Consider the following 25,480-nt stretch of genomic DNA (forward strand, 5'->3'; position numbering starts at 1 on the left):
TCCGGAAGTCGCTGGAGCCGGGTTTGAACGACCCGAAGAGAGAGATGGGGGAAAATCAACCATCAGGCTTTCCCGTTCCTGCCAAGGTTTTAACAGGTTGACATGGTATATTTGTTCAGGTTTCCGCCTACCGGGCTGCAATACCTTATAGTTGACCACCCGACTCTTTCCTTTATCTCGTAGGGGCCTTGCCACTGAGCCAGGAATTTACTCTTCGCCGTGGGGATCAATACCAACACCCGATCCCCGGGTTTAAAGGTCCGCACGGTGGCTTGTCTATTGTAGCGGCCGCTTTGCGCGGCCTGAGCCTCCTGTAAATGCTCCTTTACAATGGGCATGACCGCGCTTATGCGGTTCTGCATTCCTAAAATGTGTTCAATCACACTTTTATGGGGGGTGGGCTCTTGCTCCCATGTTTCCTTTGCCAGGTCCAACAATCCCCGGGGATGTCGCCCGTATAACAACTCAAAAGGCGAAAACCCCGTGGATGCCTATGGCACCTCTCGGATGGCAAACATCAAATAGGGAAGCATCATATCCCAGTCTTTCCCGTCTTTGGAAATCACCCTTTTGAGCATGGTTTTCAGGGTTTTATTGAATCGTTCCACTAAACCGTCCGTCTGAGGATGATACACAGACGTACACAACTGCTTGATCTGGAGTAGCCGGCATAGCTCTTTGGTCACTTTAGACATGAATGGGGTCCCCTGATCCGTAAGGATCTCCTTGGGCAACCCCACCCGGCAGAACACAGCAAACAACTCCCGAGCTATAAGCTTCGCCGCAGTATGTCTGAGAGGTATCGCCTCTGGATACCGGGTGGCATAGTCAACAATCACTAGGATGTGTTGGTGCCCTCGAGCGGACTTTACGAGGGGCCCCACCAGATCCATCCCTATCCATTCAAAAGGGACTTCTATAATGGGTAATGGTACCAACGGACTGCGAAAGTGGGCCAGGGGTGTGGTAAGCTAACACTCCGGGCAGGTTTCGCAGAACCGTTTTACCTCCCCAAAGACCCCGGGCCAATAGAACCTTTGCAATATTCGCTCCTGCGTTTTCTTGACCCCTAGGTGTCCACTCATCAGGTGTTTATGAGCCAAGTCGAGGACCCGCCGGCGATATGGCTGGGGCACCACCAACTGCTCTACCCCCACGCCCCGTATTTCATCTACCCGGTAGAGTAAATCCTGTTTAAGAGCGAAATGGGGGTACCTTACCTGGGCACCGGGCAGCTGTGCCACCCCGTCAACCACTGTCACCCGACTCCGGGCATGTATTAATGTAGGGTCCTGGAGTTGGGCTGTCCCAAACGTATCCGGGGACGCCTCCAACTCCGGGATGGGCTCGACCATCTCAGGCTCTCCTGCCAATACCTCTAGGGGCGACCTATCGGGTTCACATTCTGTCCCTATCATGGGGACCCCTACGGCAGGCGTCCCGGATTCGGGATTGTCGGGCTCAGGTCCCGGACTGTCCAATATCTGAGGGGACTTAGGAGGCCCCTTCCATAAAGTCCAAAAATAGGGCAGATCCCTTCCTAGGATCACGTCATAGGGAAGAGTGTTAATAAGTCCTACCTCATGTTGCACCTGACCGCAGGGTGCTGTGATGGTGACAATCCCCGTGGGATAGTCTCGGCAGTCCCCATGTATGCAAACCACACCCACGGTACGTCCTGTGGCCTTTACTTCAGCCCTTAGGGTTGATCGCACAAGGGTCACTAAGCTTCCGGAATCCAACAAGCCTGTAACCGGACATCCATTCACCTGTATTTGGCACAAGTGGGGCTCAGTCTCCGGGGAGACAAGGTCAGCGGTACACACCACCTGAGCATACATTGAACCCCGCCGGGTAACCCCACAATCCATGGGCTCCGTGGTGAGTGGACACTGGGCTTCCATATGTCCCACCCGCTGGCACCGCCAACATCTAATAGGGAAGGAAACCCCCTTGACGAGTTGTCGTTTAGGGTACATAGCCTTCCGGACCTCAGGGACGGCGGGCGCGGCCTCAGACGGGACGGTAGCGGACTCCCGCACCGGTGTCAGCGGTGGATCCTTGACTCTAGGCTTGGAGGGGCCGGACCGACGGGCGGTACGCAAAGTCTTAGTGTCCCGTATCAAGTCCTGCATAGCCACATGCCGCTCCACCAGGCACACTAATTGGTCCAGGGTACTTGGGTCGCCCTGTCCTACCCACCGTTGAATGGTGACGGGTAAAGTGCGCACAAAGCGATCAACTACTACCCTTTCCACCATTTGCGCACGGCTCAGAGTGTCAGGCTGCAACCACTTCTTTACCAGATGCAACAAGTCATAGGCCTGGGAGCGTACGGGTTTGGCTTCCCCATAGAACCACTGATTTACCCGCTGAGCCCGTACATAGGTATTCACCCCCAACCGAGCAAGTATTTCGGCTTTCAGGGTCGCATATTCTATGGCGTCCTCGGTACAGAGGTCCAGGTACGCTTTTTGGGGCTCCCCCGTCAGATAGGGCGACAATACCTCAGCCCACTGGGGGGTCGGCAGCTTTTCCCGCTCGGCCACCCGCTCAAACACCGCCAGGAACGCTTCCACATCATCCCCCGGGGTCATCTTTTGCAACGCTTGTCTCACCACTTTCCGGACGCTGCCGTCGTCACCCGGTCCCGGGGTTGTTGCTGCCGGTCCGGCACGGATTGACTTGGCCAGGAGAACCATCTGTTCTTGGTGCCTTTGTTCCTGCAATTTCAAGGATTGCTGCTGACGATCCAACGACCGGAGCAGGTGTGCATTGGTCTGTTGCTGCTGTGCATTAGCCTGTTGTTGCTGTGCATTAGCCTGAGCCAGCTGCTTTATTATGTCCTCCATGGCGTCACCGGGTTTGGGCTGTAGTATAGCCGCTCGAATCCAGGACATGTGCTACCGGGTCACCAAGGATGGAAGCTACACCTCACCAGGCTGGCATGCCCGCGTTCTCCACCATCTGTGAGGTAACGTGGTCGGCTGCACGGCAGAAGACACGGGATCCAGGCACCAATGTTCACAGCACACGGTTTATTACACAAACCAAAAGTCCAACAACAATATACATGTGTTCCCCTGGCAGAAACTCAGGGAGTTGTGTTCACTCCCTCACACTAAGGCCCCACGCCCATGTTCCTGTTTCCTTTTAACCCTCCTTTCAGCCTGCAGGGAAACATCATAAACCCTGGAGTGGAGTTGCTTTCTATACATGGAGTGAGCACAACCGGGGCGAGACGTACCGGCCGTCATAGATAACCCCGGTCACAGTCTCACAATATATATATATATATATATATATATATATATATATATATATATATATATATATATATATATATATATATATATATATATATAATGTATGTATGTATGTATGTATGTATGTATATGTGTGTGTGTATATAAATATGTATGTATGTATGTATGTATGTATATGTGTGTGTGTGTGTATATAAATATGTATGTATGTATATGTGTATATATATACACTCACCTGTCCCCAGCCATGAAGTCACCGGCACTGACGTCCTCAGCGCCATGGCCCCACTCTGCTCCACCCACCCCACACTCCGCCCCCCGCACACATTCTCGGCGGCTGAGCGATCAGCTGATCACCTAGCGGCCGGCTCCTGTGAGCGATCAGCTGATCACTCTCATTAGCCGGCCGCCGGGAGATCATCTGTTCTATATATAGATATATACACACACACTCACCAGTCCCCAGCCATGCAGTCACCGGCACTGACGTCCTCAGCGCCTTGGCCCCACTTAGCTCCACCCACCCCGCACTCCGCCCCCCGCACACATTCTTGGCGGCCGAACGATCAGCTGATCACTCGGCGGATGGATCCTGTGAGCGATCAGCTGATCACCCGGCGGATGGATCCTGTGAGCGATCAGCTGATCACCCGGCGGCTGGCTACTGTGAGCGATCAGCTGATCGCTCTCATTAGCTGGCCGCCGGGAGATCATCTGTTCGCTCTCAAAAGCCGGCTGGCTATTGTGAACGATCAGCTGATCGTTCTCTCTTTTACAATGGAGTCCGACAATGAATTCTAATTCTTGTCATCCGTTGTACAACGCATCAGTCACAAGCGTCAAGCAACGCATGTGACTGATGAAAAACAACGGAAATGTGAACCTAGCCTAACCAATACATATTTGAAGTTCTGTATTCTTTTTTTTCTTTTTTTTTCTCTATACAACCCATAATTTCTACTATTTACTAATTCTGTCACTTTTTCTGCTTTTTCGTTTCACTGTATTTATTAGAGTGTAGAGTATAACATTTTTCCTCATTTACTGATGGTGAAGACAGATAATTGTGAATCTTTGCCATGCTGTTTTCGTATGGAGCACATATAGTGCTAGTGTAGGTCTACATTGTTCACCTCATACATATTTATATAACTGTACACCTTATAAATATTAACTACGACAGGCAGATGCTTCTGTGGTGCTTTTATGGTCATCACCGTGACATCTTACTCCACATTAGCGAGCTCTGGTTCACCATGAATGCCGGCTTTAGCTTGTGCGTTATGTATGAGTCTCCACATTGTGCTGACCCCGATGACTGCACCTCTGTGGAGTGTGGTCAGCCTCGCACCGACATTGAAATGTATGACCTCTCCGGCACTGGTATCCCTCTGCAGCAGGGACATAAATCTGCCGCCCCAAGGAGGGAGCTGCCCACAGAGGGGACATGCTATTTTTCATTAGACAGTAGAGAACAATATTCATGCAGTAATATGATAAATGAGCGCGCTCTGCTGTGAGCAGCACAATTCCTTCTCCAGCAAATAAATCAACAACTGTCTTACTACTTGGACTGATTGGACTTGTGTCTATGTATGTAAATATGTGGATATATGATCTTCCCCTTATGTAGTTTTGATCATCTTTTCTTCCACAGTTATCTTCCCTGGTTTGAAGTCTACTACAAGCTGTTAAACACATTGGCCGACTACTTGGTTAAGGAACAGGTAACAGAATGTTGCTGCCATCACTGTAACTTGTCATCTACTGTTCTAGTTAATATCTAGAAGGGATTAATATAGTCTGTAAGTTTTGTTTATACAGTTAGGTCCAGAAATATTTGGACAGTGACACAAGTTTTGGCATTTTAGCTATTTACGAAAACATGTTCAAGATGTATAATTAATGTGTACTTGACTTTTAATTTGATGGTATTCACACCTTTATTGGAATAAGGGTTTAGGAATTACAGCTCTTTAATATGTAGCTGCCTCTTTTTCAAAAGACCAATAGTAATTGGACATTTATCTCAAAAGTTCTTTATTTGGCTACATGGGCTATTCCCTCAGTAATCCATCATCAATTAAGCAGGTAAAAGGTCTGTAGCTGATTCCAGGTGCAGCATTTGCATTCTTAAGCTGTTGCTGTGAACCCACAACATGCGGTCAAAGAAACTCTCTCACTGAAAGTGAGACAGACCTTCATTAGGCTGATAAAAAATAATAAATTCATCAGCTAGATAGTAGAAATGTTAGGAATGGTTAAATCAACACTGTTGTATATTCTGCAAAAATAAAGCACACTTGTGAGATTGGCAACTCAAATAGGACTGGAAGTACATGGAAGACAACAGTGGTGGATGATCGCAGAATCCTTTCTATAGTGGGGGAAAAAAATCCCCTTCACAACATCCACCTGAGTGAAGAACCAGGAAATAGTTGTTTCAGTATCAAAGTCTACCACAAAGAGGAGACTTCATGAGTGCAAATACATAGGGTTCACCACAAAGTGCAAACCATTAATCAACTTTAAAAATGGAAAGGCCAGATTAACTGTGCCAAAAACATTTAAAGAAGCCACCCAGTTCTAGAAAAAAACATTCTTTCAACAGATAAAACTAAGATCAACCTGTACAAGAATGATGGGAAGAAGTATGGAGAAGGCTTAGGGGTACTTTGCATATTACGACATCGCAAGCCGATGCTTGCGATGCCAAGCGCCCCCGTCGCAGCTGCGATATCTTGTGATAGCTGCCGTAGCGAACATTATCGCTACGGCAGCTTCACATGGACTTACCTGCCCTGCGACGTCGCTCTGGCCGGCGACCCGCCTCCTTTCTAAGGGGGCGGGTTGTGCGGCGTCACAGCGACGTCACACGGCAGGCGGCCAATAGAAGCGGAGGGGCGAAGATGAGCGAGAAGTAAACATCCCACCTTCTTCCTTCCGCATAGCCGGCGTGAGCCGCAGGACGCAGGTAGATGTTCCTCGCTCCTGCGGCTTCACACACAGCGATGGTGCTGCCGCAGGAACGAGGAACAACATCGGTACATCGGTCCTTCCGAAATTATGGAAATGACAGACGCTACACCGATGATACGGTTTCGACACTTTTGCGCTCGTTAATCGTATCAAAAGCGATTTACACACTCCGATATCGACAGCGACGCCGGATGTGCATCACTTTCGATTTGACCCCACCGACATCGTAGCTGCGATGTCGTAGTGTGCAAAGTACCCCTTAGAACTGCTCATCATCTAAAGCATACCACATATTCTGTAAACATGGTGGAGGCAGTGTGATGGCCAGGTATGCATTGCTTCCCATGGCACTAGTGTTTAGTAATGATGTGACTGAAGACGAGGCAGGAAGATGAATATTGAAGAACACAGGGCAATACTTTCTGCTCAGATTCAACCATATGCAGCAAGGTTGCTTGGACGACACTTCATAGAACAGATGGGCAATGACCCAAAACATACTGTGAAAGCAATCCAGGAAATTTTTAAGGCAAAGAAGTGGAATATTCTGCAATAGTATAGTCAATTACCAGATCTCGACCCCATCGAGCTGCATTTTACATGCTAATAACAAAAGGGTAAGGCAGCAAGACTCACAAACAAGCAACAACTGAAGTCAGTTGCAGTAAAGGCCGGTAAAGCATCACAAAGGAGGAAGCATGGTATTTGGTGACGTCCATGACTTCCAGACATCAATTAGTAATTGAAAGTATTAAACATGAACATTTTATTTATGGGAAAGTAAATTTGTCCAATTATTTTTGAGCCCCTACAATGAGGAGGCTTTGTAGAAAACTGGGTATTTTTGTTCAACCTGTTAAATTAAACCTGAAAGTCTACACTTCCATTGCATCTCAGTTGCTTCATTTTAAATAAAAAATAGTGGCATCCAGAGCCCAAATCACGAAGATTCAGTCACTGTCCAAATATTTCTAGACCTAACTGTACATGTACCATATACACTGCATCTGCTCCCATGTGTTTGCCATCTTTTATATATGTTTTTGGCAGAATAACCATGTAAAAAGAAGATCTATTTTCTTGGAAATGTATGTAAACTATCAGAGTTGGACTGGGGTGTCTGGGGCCCTCAGAGGGAATTGAATCTAGAGGCCGACTGTACAGTAATATGCAAATACCTAACGTAAGACATTATCTTTGTTATAGTGGAGCGTCAACAGTAAAATATAGGAGCCTACTACTGTGCACATGCAATAACTGGGATGTACAATTACAGTAGTTTGCATTAAATAGGCTCTTTGGTAAAAACATGTTTAATAGTCACAGGACAGAGAGAGGTTAAACATCCAAATATTTGTTTTATAATGGAAATAAAAAAATCTTCTCATTTAATATCAGAGAGAACAAGTCACCTCCATACCCAACACAATTCATTATACCAAGACCAATAATATCGCAAGGAATGGAGACATACCGCCATATTATGACCAGACAACATATTACCACCACATACTGTAGTGACTGAATAATACCACATACAAGGGAGAAATACCACCAAACTATGACCAGAACACACATTACCACTACATAGTGACCAAATAACACCACATATAAATGACAAAAATTGCCACACCATGAGCAGAGCACATATCACCACACAGTGACTGAATGATGCAATAGTGATCATGAATAAAAACCACTATACTAAAAACACTAATACTACCACTATTGTACACAGCCCCCATATATACAGCATGAGCCCACACATAGCCCATACATACATTGAGCCCTCACATAGCCCCACTGTATAGAGCATGAGCTCAGACACACCATCCCACTATATACAGAATTGGCTCCCCTATACACAGTAAGAGCTCATACACAGTCCCTATATATAATATGAGCCCACACATAGCCCCCGATATACTGTATGATCCCCCACATAGCCCCACTGTATACCACATGAGCTCACACGCCGCCGCTATATACAGTATAAGAACACACAGCGCATATAGACGGTATGAGCTCACACACAGCCTCCCTATATACAGTATGAGCCCACATACAGCCCCTATATACAATATGAGCTTACTCACTGCCTCTATATATACAGTATGAGACCACACATAGCCTCCTATATACTTTATGAGACTACATAGCAGTTTTCACCTTTTCAAGTGACTGGGGAAAAAAATCACATCAATAACACTTGAATTTTTATGCAGCGGTTTTCCTATTAACACTCTCTAGTTTTTGTATCACATTTTTCTGCAGCAAGTGTTCATATTTTTTTAGGCATTTTTGCATCTGTATTTGTTTCTTTGGTGCTTTTCGTTTTTTTCCTCATATTTACATGTGTATTTATTTTGTTTTTATTTGTGTTGCTTTTCCGAATTATTAGAATGGGTAAAAACGCTGAAAAAAATATCATGCTGCAGATTAAAAAAAAGCAAAAACAAAGGTTTATAACGGCAAGGACAAATAAGCAGCATGTGCTTGAGAGTTCAGAAACCTCATTCACTTTGCTGATACTGTAAAATGCTGCATTTTTTCCCCATGGCCAGAATGCAGCATGTGAGCAAGCGTACAGGTACAATTTGCTAATACCAGGGTACTGGCTGGACATGAGCGAGGAATATCGGGCAATCAAAGAAGTGGCTGAAAACCCAACAAACAGTAATGTGCTTTTGGCTGTGAAGCCACGCTCCTATCTACTGATAACATGTTCCCTTGATTGTGGCTCACACATTTACCTATGTTATTTATATAAAGTACATTTTTATTATTTTATTACTATTTCTTACAGGCACAAACAGTAACCCTAACCTCATGCCCAAACCCTAAACTAACAGTGCAATTATACAGAGACATTAGCGTTCTACATAACAGAGTATATAACAGGATATTGAGGCTAGGGAGATGCCTGCTTAACGTAACGAGAGGATCAATGATTGTCCTACTGTGTTCTTGGTGCAACTCATCAGGCAGATTATCTGAAAGTAGCGGCTGTGTGACCCATGTTGCTGTGTACTTTACCTATGCATCTCCCATTGCAATTCTGGCTGATCTCGTTCCGTCCTAAGACCTATAGGGCTTGAATCACCATTTGCGATTTATTGAAGTCACTTTTTGTTTTGTGCTATTTGATGAGATCTTTTCTGCCAAATTCTTAAAAATGGTTCACACGGTCCATGCATGTGATGCAAAATCAAGAATACCCTTTATGTTTTACTTTACCCTTTTATTGCAACTTTTTGGCACTGAAAATCATAGATCTTTAGAAAAAAACAATACCAAAACTGTGCTAAATTGAAAACTCAAGGGAGGGACTGGCAACAAAAAAATGTAGACAAATTCAGTAAATTTTACCAAATGTCGCAAACCTCTGGGTAAGCAAAGCTGAAATTAATAATACTTAAAAGAAAGAAAACTTTAAAAGTGTCAATGTAGAGCGAATAAGGTGTATATGCTAAAGCCTAAAAAAGGAGCAAATTACTCCAGAATAGATGAGAAAAATCAAAGATGAATTGGGGCCATATAGTCCAAATCCTGAGACTTTGGGGCTGCAAGAGCCTTGTGCTAGTATCTTATTCCAAGTCTACAAGTCCAGTAATTGAAGACACACTAATACCATGTAGGTCTTTGCAATATCGTATTTTGAGATCTATGTTGCAGGCTTCCTATTGTTACCCATCCCTCCATCATGTGGATGAAATCCAACTCTTTTAGGATTTAATTTGGTCCCCAGTTTTGGTTCCTGCAGTAAATCTGGGAGCTTTGTCCATTAATTTGTAGCTCTGTGCAGCCCACCGCTCTGACCAAGCTGCTTTATTCCAATACTAAGTAGTGTATCATCATTATTTTTCTCCTATAATTGAGTTTACATTTGGAATTGTTGTGGGTTTTACTAAAATTGTCGTCTTTTTTTTTTTTTTGTTAACACAGGAAAATGATTTGAATGATATATTAAAGACTCTGTACAACCATCCTGTTCCGGAAGCGCGCACTCCTGTTAGTCTGAACCTGGTAAGAGCCTTCAGCTTCTCATGAGTTTTCATTAACATTTAATAATTAGTAACCGATTTCCATCAGAAAAGAATACTGTATGATCGATCTGTCACTTTTCATGGGTCACACCTTATGGAATCCACAGTGCTTTGGGGCTTGTGTACAGAAAATCAGGCACAAGTATTTTGGGAAGTTTGGTCTGTAAGGTCCTGTTCACACTATGTTTCTGTATGTTAGGGGTTCACCCTAAATTCCCCAAAAAGAGATTCAGATGATTCCACAATGAGGCCTAAGGCTCTGTGCCCACGTGTGCGTATTGCATGCAGGTACGCTGCATATTGCACTGCAGCATAACTGCATGCGTCCTGCATCCCCTGCACAATCTATGAAGATTGTGCATAATCCATGCCCACGTTGCGTTTTAGAATGCAGCGATTTGCATGCTGCCAAATCGCTGCGTTCTAAAAAGCAACATGTCACTTCTTTCGTGCGCTTTGCAAGCTGTCTCCATTCTGTCTATAGGGAGAGGCAGCATCCAGAGCGCACAAATTCTGCAGTCACCAAGGTTTCAGAACGGAGCTTTTCAACTGCGCTCTGAAGCGGACAGGCAGTGACTTTATGCTGCGGTGCAGAGCGCACACACGTGGGCACATTCCCAAAGACTGCAATGACATGAACAAAGTTCTAATCAACTTAGTTTGTGTATTTTTCTGAAAGTTTTCATCAGTTCAGACATAGCAGACATATCAGACTACGCTTCTGTGTCCATCCGAACTGACAATCACTTTCACTTTCAGGGAAAAAAACCCATAAGCTGTGTTAATTTGGAGCGTGTTCTCATCACTGCATTCTATCGCCCCATCAGGGATTCATCTAAATCCCGTTTTAGGGGAATTCAAGCATAACTTCCCAAACGCATTGCAAAAAAGCAGTGTGAACAGAGCCCAATAGCAGCAATCGAAGCATCGACATGGGCAATCCAATTATCAGGATCCAGTCCAGTAGCCATGTCAGTACTGTGTGGCTGTTGGATAAGAGTCCTGTGAACCGCCACCTACCCGCCGGCATCTCCGGGTCTTGCTCTGATTTGTAGTGTGGTGTGAAATCATCATTGCGGTGTGACACATGCAGAACAGTGCTCCAAGTCGGCTAATCAAGAAGAACAGGGAATGCTGGCAGGTAGGAGATGATTGGGTCAGTACTCCGTGGCCCGTCCATTGGCCACAGAGTACTGACCACAGTCCTGAAAATGTATTTGCTCATCTCTAGAAGTTTCCTATTGAAAGACAGCCAGCAAAGATCTGAAAATCAGCTAGACATACATAAATCATATAATGTTACAATGAATAAGGTTTTGTGGTTGAAACCAGGTAACACCTTTTAATTCACATGCAACATGTTTGTCACATGTTTACACTGATATGCATGTATACCGTCATGTGTTGGCACCCTTGAAATTGTTACAGAAAATGAAATATTTCTCCCAGAAAATTATTGCATTTCCTTTGTGTGTATTGGAAAAACACAAAAAAAGAAAGCGAAAAAAAGGCAAATTGGACATAATTTCACACAAACAAAAAAAATGGACCAGACACCGTTGTTGGCACCTTTCCAAAATGATTGGTAAACAAATTTGTTTCAAGCACATTATGCTCGTTCCAACTTACCTGTGGCAAGTTACAGGCGTGGGCAATATTAAAATCACACCTGAAATCAGATACAAATGGGACAAGTTGACTTCTTACAGTCAAATATGGTGGAGGTTCAAAGATGTTTTGGGTTTATTTTGCTGTCTCTGGCACTGGCTGCCATGACTGTGTGCAAGGCATCATGAAATCTGAAGATTACCAAAGAATTTTGGGTGTAGTGCCCAGTGTCAGAAAACTGGGTTTGAGTCCTAGGTCATGGGTCTTCCAGCAGGACAATGACCCCAAACATACTTCAAGGAGCCCCAGAAATGGATGGAAACAAAGTGCTGGAGAGTTGTGAAATGGCAGCAATGAGTCTGGATCTAAGTCTCCTTGAACACCTGTAGAGAGATCTTAAAATTGCTGTTGGGAGCAGGTGCCTTCAAATAGGAGCGACCTGGAGCAGTTTACAAGAGAAGAGTCCAAAATTCCAGCTGAGAGGTGTAAGAAGCTTGTTGATAGTTATAGGAAGTGATTGCTTACAGGTATTCATCCCAAAGAGTGTGCAGCCAAATATTAAGTTGAGGGTGCCAACAATATTGTCCAGCCCATTTTGAGGATTTTGAATGAAATTATATCCAATTTTGCTTTTTTCTTCTCTGTTTCTTTGCGTTGTTTGAATACACACAACGGAAATATACGTGTATAACAAAACGTGCAACTGCAATAATTTTCTGGGAGAATTACTTAATTTTCTGGAACAATTTGAAAGGTGCCAACATTTTCGGCCATGACTGTTTAGCTAGATAATTATAGATATATGTTAGTGCCTTGAAAAAGTATTCATACCCCATGATATTTTTCTACATTTTTTTTCCCAGTTAAATCCACAAACCTAAATGTATTTTATGTGATATACCAACACAAAGTAGCAATTATTTGTCTTGTGTAAAGGGAGTGATACGTATTTTTTTAAAAATATGTCTGAAAATTGTGACATGCATTTGTATTCAGCCCCCCTAAGTCAATACTTTGTAGGACCTCTTTTTGCTGCAGTTACTACTGTAAGTCTTTTGGGGTATAGCTCTACCAGCTTTGCACATCTAGAGGCTGAAATTTATGCTTATTCTTTTTTGCAAAATAGCTCTAGCTCAGGGAGATTGCATGGAGACATCTGTGAACAGCAATATTCAAGTTTTGTTCCAGATTCTCAGTGGGAGTTAAGTCTGGACTGTGACTGGGTCATTCGCACACATGAATATACTTTGCGCTAACCCATCCATTGTAGCTCTGGCCCTATATTTAGAGTCAACATTCTGCTGGAAGGTGAACCTATGCCCCAGTCTCAAGTTTTCTGCAACTTCTAACAGGGTTTCCTCTAGCATTTCCCAGTATTTAGATCCATTCATCTCCCCATCAACTATTACCAGCTAACACTGGAATCCTAACACTGCACATCACACTGAAAACACCATCACCACTGTTAAGCAAGGTGGCAACAACATCATGCTGTGGGGATACTTTTTTTTTTCAGCAGGGACAGGAAAGCTGGTGAGAGTTGATTGAAAGATGAATGCAGCTAAATACAGGCCAATCCAGGAGGAAAACAGGGTCGGACTGGGACAAAAAAGTAACCCCAGAAAACCAACCCCAAAGTCCACATACTAAAACCTTTCTCTCCCATTGTTCAGTGAATTTTGCTTTACTTTGTCATGTCCCTCACCACTGTCTTACTCTTAAAGGAGTTATTTGAAGAGCTGATGCTTCAGTGCGTATGATTGACCACAGCTCCATTTACATTGTGCTCCTCAGAGCTCCAGTTCTTGGGATCTTGGATAGTGACAGTAGTCAGATCTCCAGCAACTGGAAAGCTATCCACTTTCCAGAGGAGAGGGGATAACATGGGATAACCCATTTAAACAGATTTTCCAAGATTTATTTTTGTTTGACCATAGGAATGTAGAAAATTGTAAACCAGTAATGACCCTTCAGAAGTCCAATGCCTCCTCTCTGACAAAGGACTTGAGATTTGGTACTGTGCAATGTGTATATATAGAATAATACAGACTCTGAGAAGTACACCCAGTATGCAGGACAGGAGAAGTGATACTGTGCAGCATGTATATATACTGAATAGTACAGACACTGAGAATTACATTATACTGTCTGTATATATGTGTGTGTGTGTATGTGTTTGTGTGTGTATCTATATATATAATTGCCTTATTCTGTCTGTCTGTCTGTCTGTCTGTCTGTCTGTCTCTATCTGTCTATCTGTCTGTCATGCTCCAAAATTGTGTCCTTACGGTGACACAAAGCTGATTGGCCGCTGGGCTCGCCATGGCCCCGCCCCCCCCACCGATTGGCCAGCCGCTCGCCCAGGCTCCGCCCCCCCACAGATTGGCCTCTCGCCCCGGCACCCTGCAGGCATTGGCAATTCGGCCACGCCCCGCCCCCCTCACGCAATGCACGCTAGCTCTGGCCCCGCCCCTTCCCTCCCCCCGCGCATTCCTCGAACTGACACGGCTGTCACCGAGGTGAGTACTGTACTCCCCCCCCCCCCCCCCCCCCCCCGCGCATTCCCCGAACTGACACGGCTGTCACGGAGGTGAGTACTGTACTCCCCCCCCCCCCACCCCCACCCCCCGGCCCCCGCTCGCACGGGAGTGGTGTGGATACGTTGGTAACACACATCAGATCACACTCACTCTCACACACACCTCACACACACCTCACACACACCTCACACACACCTCACACACACCTCACACACACCTCACATCGCATCCACATACTCACAGCATCCGGCGATATCGCTTGCTTCTCGGCCTCGATACTGTGCTGTTGTGACCTTCCAGGACCTGATGGAGGATCACATGGCCAGAGGCATGTGGTATCTCCGGATGTTGTGAGTGTGAGCGCGTATGTGCGATATCGTCAGTGTCTGTGTGTGTGAGTGTATGCGATCGGGTGTGTGTGAGTGGATGCGATCGGGTGTGTGTGAGTGGATGCGATCGGGTGTGTGTGAGTGGATGCGATCGGGTGTGTGAGTGTCGGCAGAGGAGCACGGCGTGCTGGAGGAGGCTGGGAGCAGAGAGGCTGATCATGGGGAAGGCTGGGAGGGGGAGGCTGATGCTGGGGGAGACTGGGAGGGGAAGGCTGATGCTGAAGGAGGCTGGGAGGAAGGAGGCTGGGAGGAGAGAGGCTGATCCTGGGGAAGGCTGGGAAGGGGAGGCTGATGCTGAGGGAGGCTGGAAGGAGAGAGGCTGATGCTGGGGGAGGCTGGAAGGAGAGAGGCTGAGGCTGGGAGGAGAGAGGCTGATGCTGGGGAAGGCTGATGCTGATGGAGGCTGGGAGGGGAAAGCTGATGCTGGGGAAGGCTGGGAGGACGGAGGCTGATCCTGGGGAAGGCTGGGAGAGGGAGGCTGATGCTGGGGGAGGCTGGAAGGAGAGAGGCTGATGCTGGGGGAGGCTGGAAGAAGAGAAGGGGAGGCTGGGAGGAGAGAGGCTGATGCTGGGGAAGGCTGGGAGGAGAGAGGCTGATGCTGGGGACAGAGAGGAGAGGCTGATGCTGGGAGGAGAGAGGCTGATGCTGGGATGAGAGAGGCTGATGCTGGGAGGAGAGAGGCTGATGCTGGGGGAGGCTGGGAGGGGGAGGCTGATGCTGGGGGAGGCTGGGACGAGGGAGGCTGATGCTGGTGGAGGCTGATGCTTGGGGAGGCTGATGCTGGGGGAGGCTGGAAGGAGAGAGGCTAATGCTGGTGGAGGCTGATGCTTGGGGAGGCTGATGCTGGGGGAGACTGGGAGGGGAAGGCTGATGCTGAGGGAGGCTGGGAGGGGGAGGCTGGGAGTAAGGCGGCTGGGAGGAGAGAGGCTGATCCTGGGGAAGGCTGGGAACGGGAGGCTGATGCTGAGAGAGGCTGGAAGGAGAGAGGCTGATGCTGGGGGAGGCTGGAAGGAGAGAGGCTGATGCTGGTGGAGGCTGATGCTGGTGGAGGCTGATGCTTGGGGAGGCTGATGCTGGGGGAGACTGGGAGCGGAAGGCTGATGCTGAGGGAGGCTGGGAGGGGGAGGCTGGGAGGAAGGAGGCTGGGAGGAGAGAGGCTGATCCTGGGCAAGGCTGGGAAGGGGAGGCTGATGCTGAGAGAGGCTGGAAGGAGAGAGGCTGATGCTGGGGGAGGCTGGAAGGAGAGAGGCTGGGAGGAGAGAGGTTGATGCTGGGGAAGGCTGATGCTGAGGGAGGCTGGGAGGGGAAAGCTGATGCTGGGGAAGGCTGGGAGGACGGAGGCTGGGAGGAGAGAGGCTGATCCTGGGGAAGGCTGGGAGAGGGAGGCTGATGCTGGGGGAGGCTGGAAGGAGAGAGGCTGATGCTGGTGGAGGCTGATGCTTGGGGAGGCTGGGAGAGGGAGGCTGATGCTGAGGGAGGCTGGGAGGAGGGAGGCTGGGAGAGGTAGGCTGAGAGAAGAGAGGCTGATGCACACACACACACACACACACACACACACACGCGCGCGCGCACTGCACAACACACCACACACACACACACTGGGAACCACAAACAACTGCCCTACACAGACACCCACACACACAGACAACGCTGCACACACACAACACCCAACACACAAACACCGCGGCACACACAAATATACGCACATACCGCACAACACACACATTGCACAAAACATACCTCCCCCCAAAACACACCACACACACACAAACCGTGCAACACACACAACGCTACAGACACACAGCGTTCCACAAACAACGCAACACACGCAACACACAGCGTTACACCATGTGTGCAGGGCAGTAGACATTAATGCAGCCAGGGCCGGCTCCAGGTTTTTGTGGGCCCTGGGCGAAAGAGTCTCAGTGGGCCCCATCCACACATAGACATGCACAGATACATACACATACAGGCATACATACACATACTTAAAGAGAAATTCACAAAAACACATAAATAGACATAAATCTAGACACAGTCATATACACTGCCATACATAGATACATATCATACATACACACACATTATTTTTATATATTTATCCTGTATATATATTTCTAATATTGGGAAGCCGGCAACAGCCTCATTCACCTCCCGGCTTGTCTAACAGACATGGCCGCACATAGGGCCCACTAACACTGCTGTATATACATCCCAAGAGAGGTCTGGGGTGGGGGGGGACATACAGCACCTGGGTGGAGGGGACATACAACTCTGGGGGTATAGTAGTATGCAGCCCCCATATTGTGTTATGAAGCCCCCATTGTCCTCCATATAGTATTATGTAGCCCCCACATGCACTATGCAGCCCCCATATAGCACAATGCAGACCCAGATAGCATTAGGCACCTTCATGTATTATACAGCACACATATAGCACAATGCAGACCCAGATAGCAATAGGCACCCTCATGTAGTACACAGCCCCTAAATACCACAGTGCAGAGCCAGATAGCATTAGGCACCCTCATGTAGTACACAGCACCTATATAACACAGTGCAGAGCCAGACAGCACAGTGCAGAGCCAGATAGCATTAGGCACCCTCATGTAGTACACAGCACCTATATAACACAGTGCAGAGCCAGATAGCATTAGGTATCCTCATGTAGTACACAGACCTATATAGTACAGTGCAGACCCAGACAGCACAGTGGAGAGCCAGATAGCATTAGGCACCCTCATGTAGCATACAGCTTGTATATAGCATAGCCTGTATATAGCACAGTGCAGAGCCAGATAGCAGTAGGCACCCTCATGTAGAATACAGTGATTAATACTCAGTGGCGTAACTAGAGTTTGATGGGCCCTGGTGCAAAATTTGGATCGGGGCCCCCCTCCACGTACACCGACACTTAGGGTGCGGGATAATGACACTGACACTCGGGGTACAGGATAATGATGCTGACACTTGGCTCTTACCCTCAGCACCCAGGTTTCCCATGATCTGAAATCCCTCTATCAGTACCCAGCTTTCCCATGTTCTGATATCCATCTTTCCCTCAGCACCCAGCTTTCCCATAACGGAGTAAAGCTGGGTGCTGAGAGATGTATAGCAGAGCATGGGAAAGCTGGGTGCTGAGGGAAAGAGCCTTTTTCCCTCAGCACAAAACATTCCCATCCCATACTTGTATCTTTGTCCTCCTTGTATATAGATCTCCAAATACTATAATGGTCCCCACATAGCCTTCCGTATAATATAAAGGGTCCCACATAACCCGTCATATATTATAATGCACCCCCATAGTTCTCCATGTATTATAATTCACCCCATAGTACTCCATATATTATACTGCACCACAGTCCTCCATGTTTTATAACGCACACCCATGTGTGACCATGTGTAAAGTAGCCTCCATATTCCTCCATTTATTATAATGTAGCCCCCATAGTGCTATATGTATTATAATGTAGCGCCATAAATCATCATTTTGTATTATGCAGCCCCATACTCCTCCATGTATAATGCACCCCTAGTCCATGTATAAGGTGTCCTTCATGTTTATTATGCAGTCCCATAGACCTCCATGTATCATGGAGCCAGGCCCCTCCAGGCCTCCTTGTGTCATGCAGCCAGCAAAATAAAAAACAAGTACCTCTCTTCTCCTTCCAACCCTGCGACTGCGGTAGTTACGCCCCTGCCCCCATATGTCACACACCCTGCACCCCCATATCACACACACTACACCCCCATATCTCACACACCCTGCTTCCCATACAGCCTGCACCCCCATATCACACACACTACACCCCCATATCACACACACTACACCCCCATATCTCACACCCTGCTACCCATACAGCCTGCACCCCCCCATATCACACACACACACACACACACACACACACACTGCTCCCCATACAGCCTGCACCCCCCATATCCCACACACACACACTGCTCCCCATACAGCCTGCACCCCCCATATCCCACACACACTGCTTCCCATACAGCCTGCACCCCCCATATCCCACACATACTGCTTCCCATACAGCCTGCACCCCCCATATCCCACACACACACACTGCTCCCCATACAGCCTGCACCCCCTATATCCCACACACTGCTCCCCATACAGCCTGCACCCCCTATATCCCACACACTGCTCCCCATACAGCCTGCACCCCCCAGATCTCACACACTACACCCCCATATCTCTCACACCCTGCTTCCCATACAGCCTGCACCCCCCATATCACACACAATACACCCCCATATCACACACACCCTGCCCACATATCTCACCCTGCCTGTACCCCAACTTACCCCTCTCAAACACTCTGCACCCCTTCACATGCTTCTGTCACAGTCTGCAGCCCTCATATGCCACTCACCCTGCAGCCCCCCCCCCCCCCTCATGTCCCCTCTTTTCTTATTACCAGTCATCATGTGTCCAAATCGCCTTCAGTATCTTGCTTTCTGCCGGCCTCCTGTGTCTCCTCCCACACAGTCACATGGGCGTGACATCATCGCAGGTCCTGCAGGATGGAGATCCCGTCTGCTGTGCAGGTCAGGAGCACTCCTGCAGCTCAGACACGGCTGGTGGCCTCTCCAGGTCAGGGGCCCCTCTACTGACACTGGGCTCCCCTGACTCACAGGTCGGCCACTACACAGCGGCACTACACATAGGGGCCCGGCAGCCGGTTCTGCAGAGCGGCTGCCGGGCCCCTATGTGTACTAGTGCCGCTGTGTAGTGGCCGGCCTGTGAGTCAGGGGAGCCCAGTGTCAGTAGAGGGGCGGCTCACTTCTCGTTCGCCCGCTGATCCGGTCTCCTCGGCGCGTCGTCCATTGCTGTCGCTCGCTCTGACCTCTCAGCAGGCACGTAGTGATGACGTCACCGCGGTCCTCTGCAGAGCGGTCAGAAGAACGCCGACAGTCACAGCGGGGAGAATGATAAGAGAGCGCGCCGCTCACTCTCTGATCATTGCTCTCAATTGTATCGGCACCTGCGATGCCGATGCAATTGAAAGCTCGATCCTCGGCGGGGGGCGGTGACAGCGCGGCCACCGGGCCCCCCTGAGTAGCGGTGCGCCACTCCTGCCACCGCGAGTGGGCCCCCCCGGCAGCTCAGGGCCCCGGCATTTGACCGGGTTTGCCGGGTGCTGGCGCCGGCCCTGAATGCAGCATATGTAGTTCCACAAGATTTGCTACAATCAATTAAATAGACAGCTCCACATAATAGATTGTGCTAAAAAATGTAGTGCATATAGTATAGAGATGTGCGGTTTATATAATGTCGATTACACACTATATACACAGCACCAGAGTATATAAGCATTTCTACACTAATATATACACTACATTATGTACTATAAAAATACAGCACCATACTTTACACTTTATTATGCTGCATACATCACATAGGATATAAGACTGATATACACATATAGGAGATACTGAGGCTGCTGTATACATTGCATAAGATACAATGAGACTCCTATATATACATTAAATAAGAGATAATACAACTACTGTATATACAGTACAGACCAAAAGTTTGGACACACCTTCTCATCTCTAGAAAAACTGTTAAGAGGAGACTTTGTGCAGCAGGCCTTCATGGTAAAATAGCTGCTAGGAAACCACTGCTAAGGACAGGCAACAAGCTGAAGAGACTTGTTTGGGCTAAAGAATATAAGGAATGGACAGTAGACCAGTAGAAATCTGTGCTTTGGTCTGATGAGTCCAAATTTGAGATCTTTGGATCCAACCACCGTGTCTTTGTAGGAAAGGTGAACGGATGGACTCTACATGGCTGGTTCCCACCGTGAAGCATGGAGGAGGAGGTGTGATGGTGTGGGGGTGCTTTGGTGACACTGTTGGGGATTTATTCAAAATTGAAGGCATACAGAACCAGCGTGCCTACCACAGCATCTTGCAGCAGCGTTCTATTCCATCCGGTTTGCGTTTAGTTGGACCATCATTTATTTTTCAACAGGACAATGACTCCAAACACACCTCCAGGCTGTATAAGGGCTATTTGACTAATAAGGAGAGTGATGGGATGCTACGCCAGATAACTTGGCCTTCACAGTCACCAGACCTGAACCCAATCGAGATGGTTTGGGTTGAGCTGGACCGCAGAGTGAAGGCAAAAGGGCCAACAAGTGCTAAGCATCTCTGGGAACTCCTTCAAGACTGTTGGAAAACCATTTCCGGTGACTACCTCTTGAAGCTCATGAAGAAAATGCCGAGAGTGTGCAAAGTAATAATGAGAGCAAAAGGTGGCTACTTTGAAGAACTTAGAATATAAGACATATTTTCAGTTGTTTCACACTTTTTAAGTATTTCATTCCACATGTTTTAATTCATAGTTTTCATGCCTTCAATGTGAATCTACAATTTTCAGAGTCCTGAAAATAAAGACAACTCTTTGAATGAGAAGGTGTGTCCAAACTTTTGGTCTGTACTGTACATCATAATAGGCTGAGACTGGAGTATACATCGTAGGAGGTTGACACTGCCATTTAAACATCATGGGAGGTTTAGACTGTTGTATATACATTATAGGAGGCTGAGACTGCTGTATATACATCATAAGAGGCTGAGACAGCTATATATACATCATAGGAGGCAGTGATGATCACTGTATACATTTATAGAAGTCGGAAACTGCAGTATATACATCATAGAAAGCTGAGACTGTGGTATAATTCATAAGAGGATGAGACTTCTGCATACAGTATTAAAGGCTCCATGTCGGGACTCACCCGGATCCGGAAGATGAAGTGAGACAGCATGTACAGCGATGGGCGCACAGAGGAGCAGATTTTATTTCCACTCTGGAGACAGAACAGAGAGCAAACTCCGCCTACAAGAAGATCCCTTGAATCTGGTACTGGGCAGCATCAGCCATGATAACGGCCCAATGTGTACCCTGGTGGCTTTGTGAGTGCGCATGCACAGTGCCTATACTTAAAGGACTATAGCCAAAAATGGGTATGGTGGCCCACTTTTTAGTTCAATGCTGCAGGCCAGCAAGCATTTTCCAACTTGGGCAGGTGTCCAATCTGAGCCTTGGGGTAGGTTCACCTTCCAGCAGGACAACAACCCTAAACACTGCTAGAGTTGTAATGGCATAGATTTTAGATCAAAGCATATTCATGTGTGTGAATGATCCAGTCACAGTCCAGACCTAAATCCTATTGAGAATCTGTGGCAAGATGTGAAAATTGCTGTTTACAGATGCCTCCGTCCAATCTCACTGAGCTAGAGCTCGTTTGCAAAGAAAATGGGCACAAATTTCAACCTCTAGATGTGCAAAGCTGGTAAAGACATAACTCAATAGACTTACAGCAGCAATTGCATCAAAAGTTGGTCCTACAAAGTATTTACAAAGTATTCACACTGGAGGACTGAATACAAATGCTCTTCTCAATTTTCAGATTTATATTTTTAGTCATTATCTCAGAAAATTAGAATATTATATAAGACCAACTGAAAAAATGATGTTCAACTCAGAAATGTTGGCGCCTACTGAAAAGTCTGTACAGTAAATGCCTCAATACTTGGTCGGGGCTCCTTTTGCATGAATCATGCATAAGTACCGTGTCGCATGGAGGCGATCAGGCTGTGGCACTGCTGAGGTGGTGTGGAAGCCCAGGTTGCTTTGACAGCAGCCTTCAGCTCATCTGCATTGTTGGGTCTGGTGTCTCTCATCTTCCGCTTGACAATACCCCATAGATTCTTTACTGGGTTTAGTGTTATGATCCGGTAACTGTAGAAGATTACAAAAAACACCCATTGGTGAAAAAACACCAAGAAACAGGAGTAGTTGGAACCTGGGCTGACCGCAATCCCCTGACTATCAGACAACACTAGAAGTAGCGTTCCTAAAAACCTAGACACCACGTCACAGCCTGAGAAACTAGCTAAGCCTCACAGAATGAAATGAGGAAATCTTTCTTGCCTCAGAGTTGTCCCCAAAGACACTTTTTCCTTCCACTCAACTTTCCATTAATATGCTTGGATATAACACTATGCGAACAGCCACCTTGTTTAGCAGTGACTGCCTTTTGGACATCTGTCAAGTTAGCAGTCTTCCCCATGATTGTGTAGCCTACTGAACCTGACTAAGGGACCATTTTAAATGCTTAGGAAGCCTTTGCAGGTGTTTTGTGGTAATTATTCCAATTTTCTGAGATAATAACTTTTGGGTTTTCATTGTCTGTAAGCCATAATCATCAACATTCCCAGAAATAAACACTTGAAATAGATCCCTCTGTGTGTAATGCAGGGCTGCGGAGTCTGAGCTCATTTTGGTGGCGTCGGTATAAAATGCACCATCTCCGACTCCTAAAATATATAATAAATTGGGGACAGTAGTGCAATGCAGAATGTGCTGAATATTTTTTCATAGGAATTTGGGAAAGTTATGATATGTCCTATAAATGGCTGTTCTATTCCTGATCTAAGGCTACATTCACACACAGCGTTTTTGCTGCGTTTTTTGAGGATACGTGTTTCAGCTGCAAAATCAGATCAGCTTTTTAAAAAACCACATCACCTGAAATGTTTTTGAGCTCATAAATAATGCTTTTAATAGCAAAAGCAGATTAGAAAAACACCACAAACTGACTGCTCATTCTTTGTGAGGATCCTCACAAAACGCTGTGTCTGAATGTTCTATCTTTCACCCATTGCTTTGCTGGGATACCCAGAGTCACTCGATTTCACTGAATTATTTTGCCATCAATGTTCGATATGTTTGTGGCAAGAAAGAAATTGTTAGCAAGACACTGGCAGTAAAAGATACTAAAGCTCATCACATCACCCAGTTTCTCCAGGCCTTAGTGGAAAATGTTCTGCAAGATTAGGAACGCAAAAAAGAACAGGTTCTTGCCATTGTAGCGGACAATGCTTCAAACATGATAAGTACAATTAAACTGATGAATGAGAGTAATGAACAACAGCGAGAAGAAAATTTAGGATTTAGTGTGTGTGAGATGGAGCCACAGTGCTGTTCATGTAACTGAGGAACAAACATATTACAACAGAAGAACAGCAAAATTATACTTTAGGATTAGATGATCTTGTTGAAGCTGCTTCAAAACACTTTCATATTCATCACATGCGCTGTGTTGTGCACACGCTGCAGCTGGCAATAAGAGAGAGTCTGCAAGAGGGACCCCGATTTCACACATCCGGATTTCTGCCGGTTTGGTATGTGGGCGCACTCCAGTACAGTGTATACAGTATAGTGGCAGCGCGACAAACGCCGGTCACATGCTGTCATGTGACCTGGAAGTTGCGGCGCTGCCACTGTACTGTATCGTCCTGTACTGGCGTGCGCCGCATCCGCCAAACCGGTGAAAAGCCTGATGTGTGAAACTGGGCGGACATGCTGGAATTCTGATTGGAAAAGGGAGGAAATTGGTTATTGCCGTCAGAACCCCTAAAATTGTTTCCATCTTGAAGAGATGTGCTGTGAAAGGGACGTTATATATAACACTATGTAATACACTATGTAAGTGGCAAAAAACAATTTTCAACAAAAACATACTAAATAATATTTAGTATATTGCTTATATTTAAGTGAAAAATGTATTGTAGTACAATGTGAACATCAGACATTTAATCATTTTTATGATACAATAATCAAGATATTTAGATAGAACATAAAATATATTTATTGTAATACAACTTTCGAACACAGAAAATTGTAATAAATTGTAAATATGTAATATATATATATATATATATATATATATATATATATATATATATATATATATATATATATATATATATATACACACACACACAAGATATATGTAATCTACTGTATATTACATAGTATATTACATATTTACAATTTATTACAGTTTTGTGTGTTCTAAAGTTGTATTACAATAAATATATTTTATGTTCTATCTAAATATCTTGATTATTGTATCATAAAAATGATTAAATGTCTGTTACTCATATTGTACTACAATAATTTTTTCACTTAACTATAAGCAATATATTATGTGGGAGTCGCAGAGTCTGAGTCGGTGCAAGGGAAATTGAGGAGTCTGAGTCGAAGGTTTGGCTTCCGACTCCACAGCCCTAGTGTAATGAGACTATTTAATATGTTTCCCTTTTTGTATTGAACTACTGAAATAAATTAACTATTTGATATTTTAATTTATTGAGATGCACTTGTATAAATATTGGTGTATATACATATTTTATTCTTACAATCTAGAAAATTGCTAATTGCTATAATTTCTTATTCACAAGAACCCACTACAGTTTATATCGTGTGAACCTCTTTTAAAAAATGAGTCCACTCCTGAGCTGGTAAGTCGCAGGTCAGGGTGAGTTTGACTCTGTAGCAGAACACTTTCTTGAATCCTTAAAATTGTGATACCAATCCTGTCCTTTTCTTGCAAGCATCTCCTGCATTTCACTTCACTAAGTCGACCTTAATGTAGTAGAAGGTTACGGTACTTTGCTGCATTAATTTACTAATTTTGATATAATCATGTTCTTTTTCTCTTTACAGTAGAGTAAATTAGTTTGTTTTCCAATCAAAAATATTCTATAAATTATTTCTGCAGGTTTTTTTTTTTTTAATTTTTTTTTTTTATTTTTTTTTTACCCTTCTCCAA

The 25,480-nt window shown here is 45.8% G+C and overlaps 1 protein-coding gene across 8 annotated transcripts in view; it reads left to right on the forward strand.

Moving 5' to 3' along the window:
- Positions 1–25,480, forward strand: part of DENND1B (DENN domain containing 1B) — a 278,308-nt gene that overhangs the window by 121,214 nt on the left and 131,614 nt on the right. For 6 of the 8 annotated variants that reach the window (XM_075322179.1, XM_075322180.1, XM_075322183.1 and 3 more), the window contains exons 6-8: positions 4,924–4,993; positions 10,191–10,271; positions 25,110–25,169. In XM_075322179.1, the coding sequence (XP_075178294.1) occupies positions 4,924–4,993; positions 10,191–10,271; positions 25,110–25,169 (211 nt within the window). The remainder of the gene's footprint in view (positions 1–4,923; positions 4,994–10,190; positions 10,272–25,109; positions 25,170–25,480) is intronic. The other 2 variants (XM_075322182.1, XM_075322184.1) reach the window with 1 other exon arrangement.

This window comes from Anomaloglossus baeobatrachus, chromosome 8 (genome assembly GCF_048569485.1).
Source record: "Anomaloglossus baeobatrachus isolate aAnoBae1 chromosome 8, aAnoBae1.hap1, whole genome shotgun sequence".
In the NCBI taxonomy this organism is placed as follows: Eukaryota; Metazoa; Chordata; class Amphibia; order Anura; family Aromobatidae; genus Anomaloglossus; species Anomaloglossus baeobatrachus.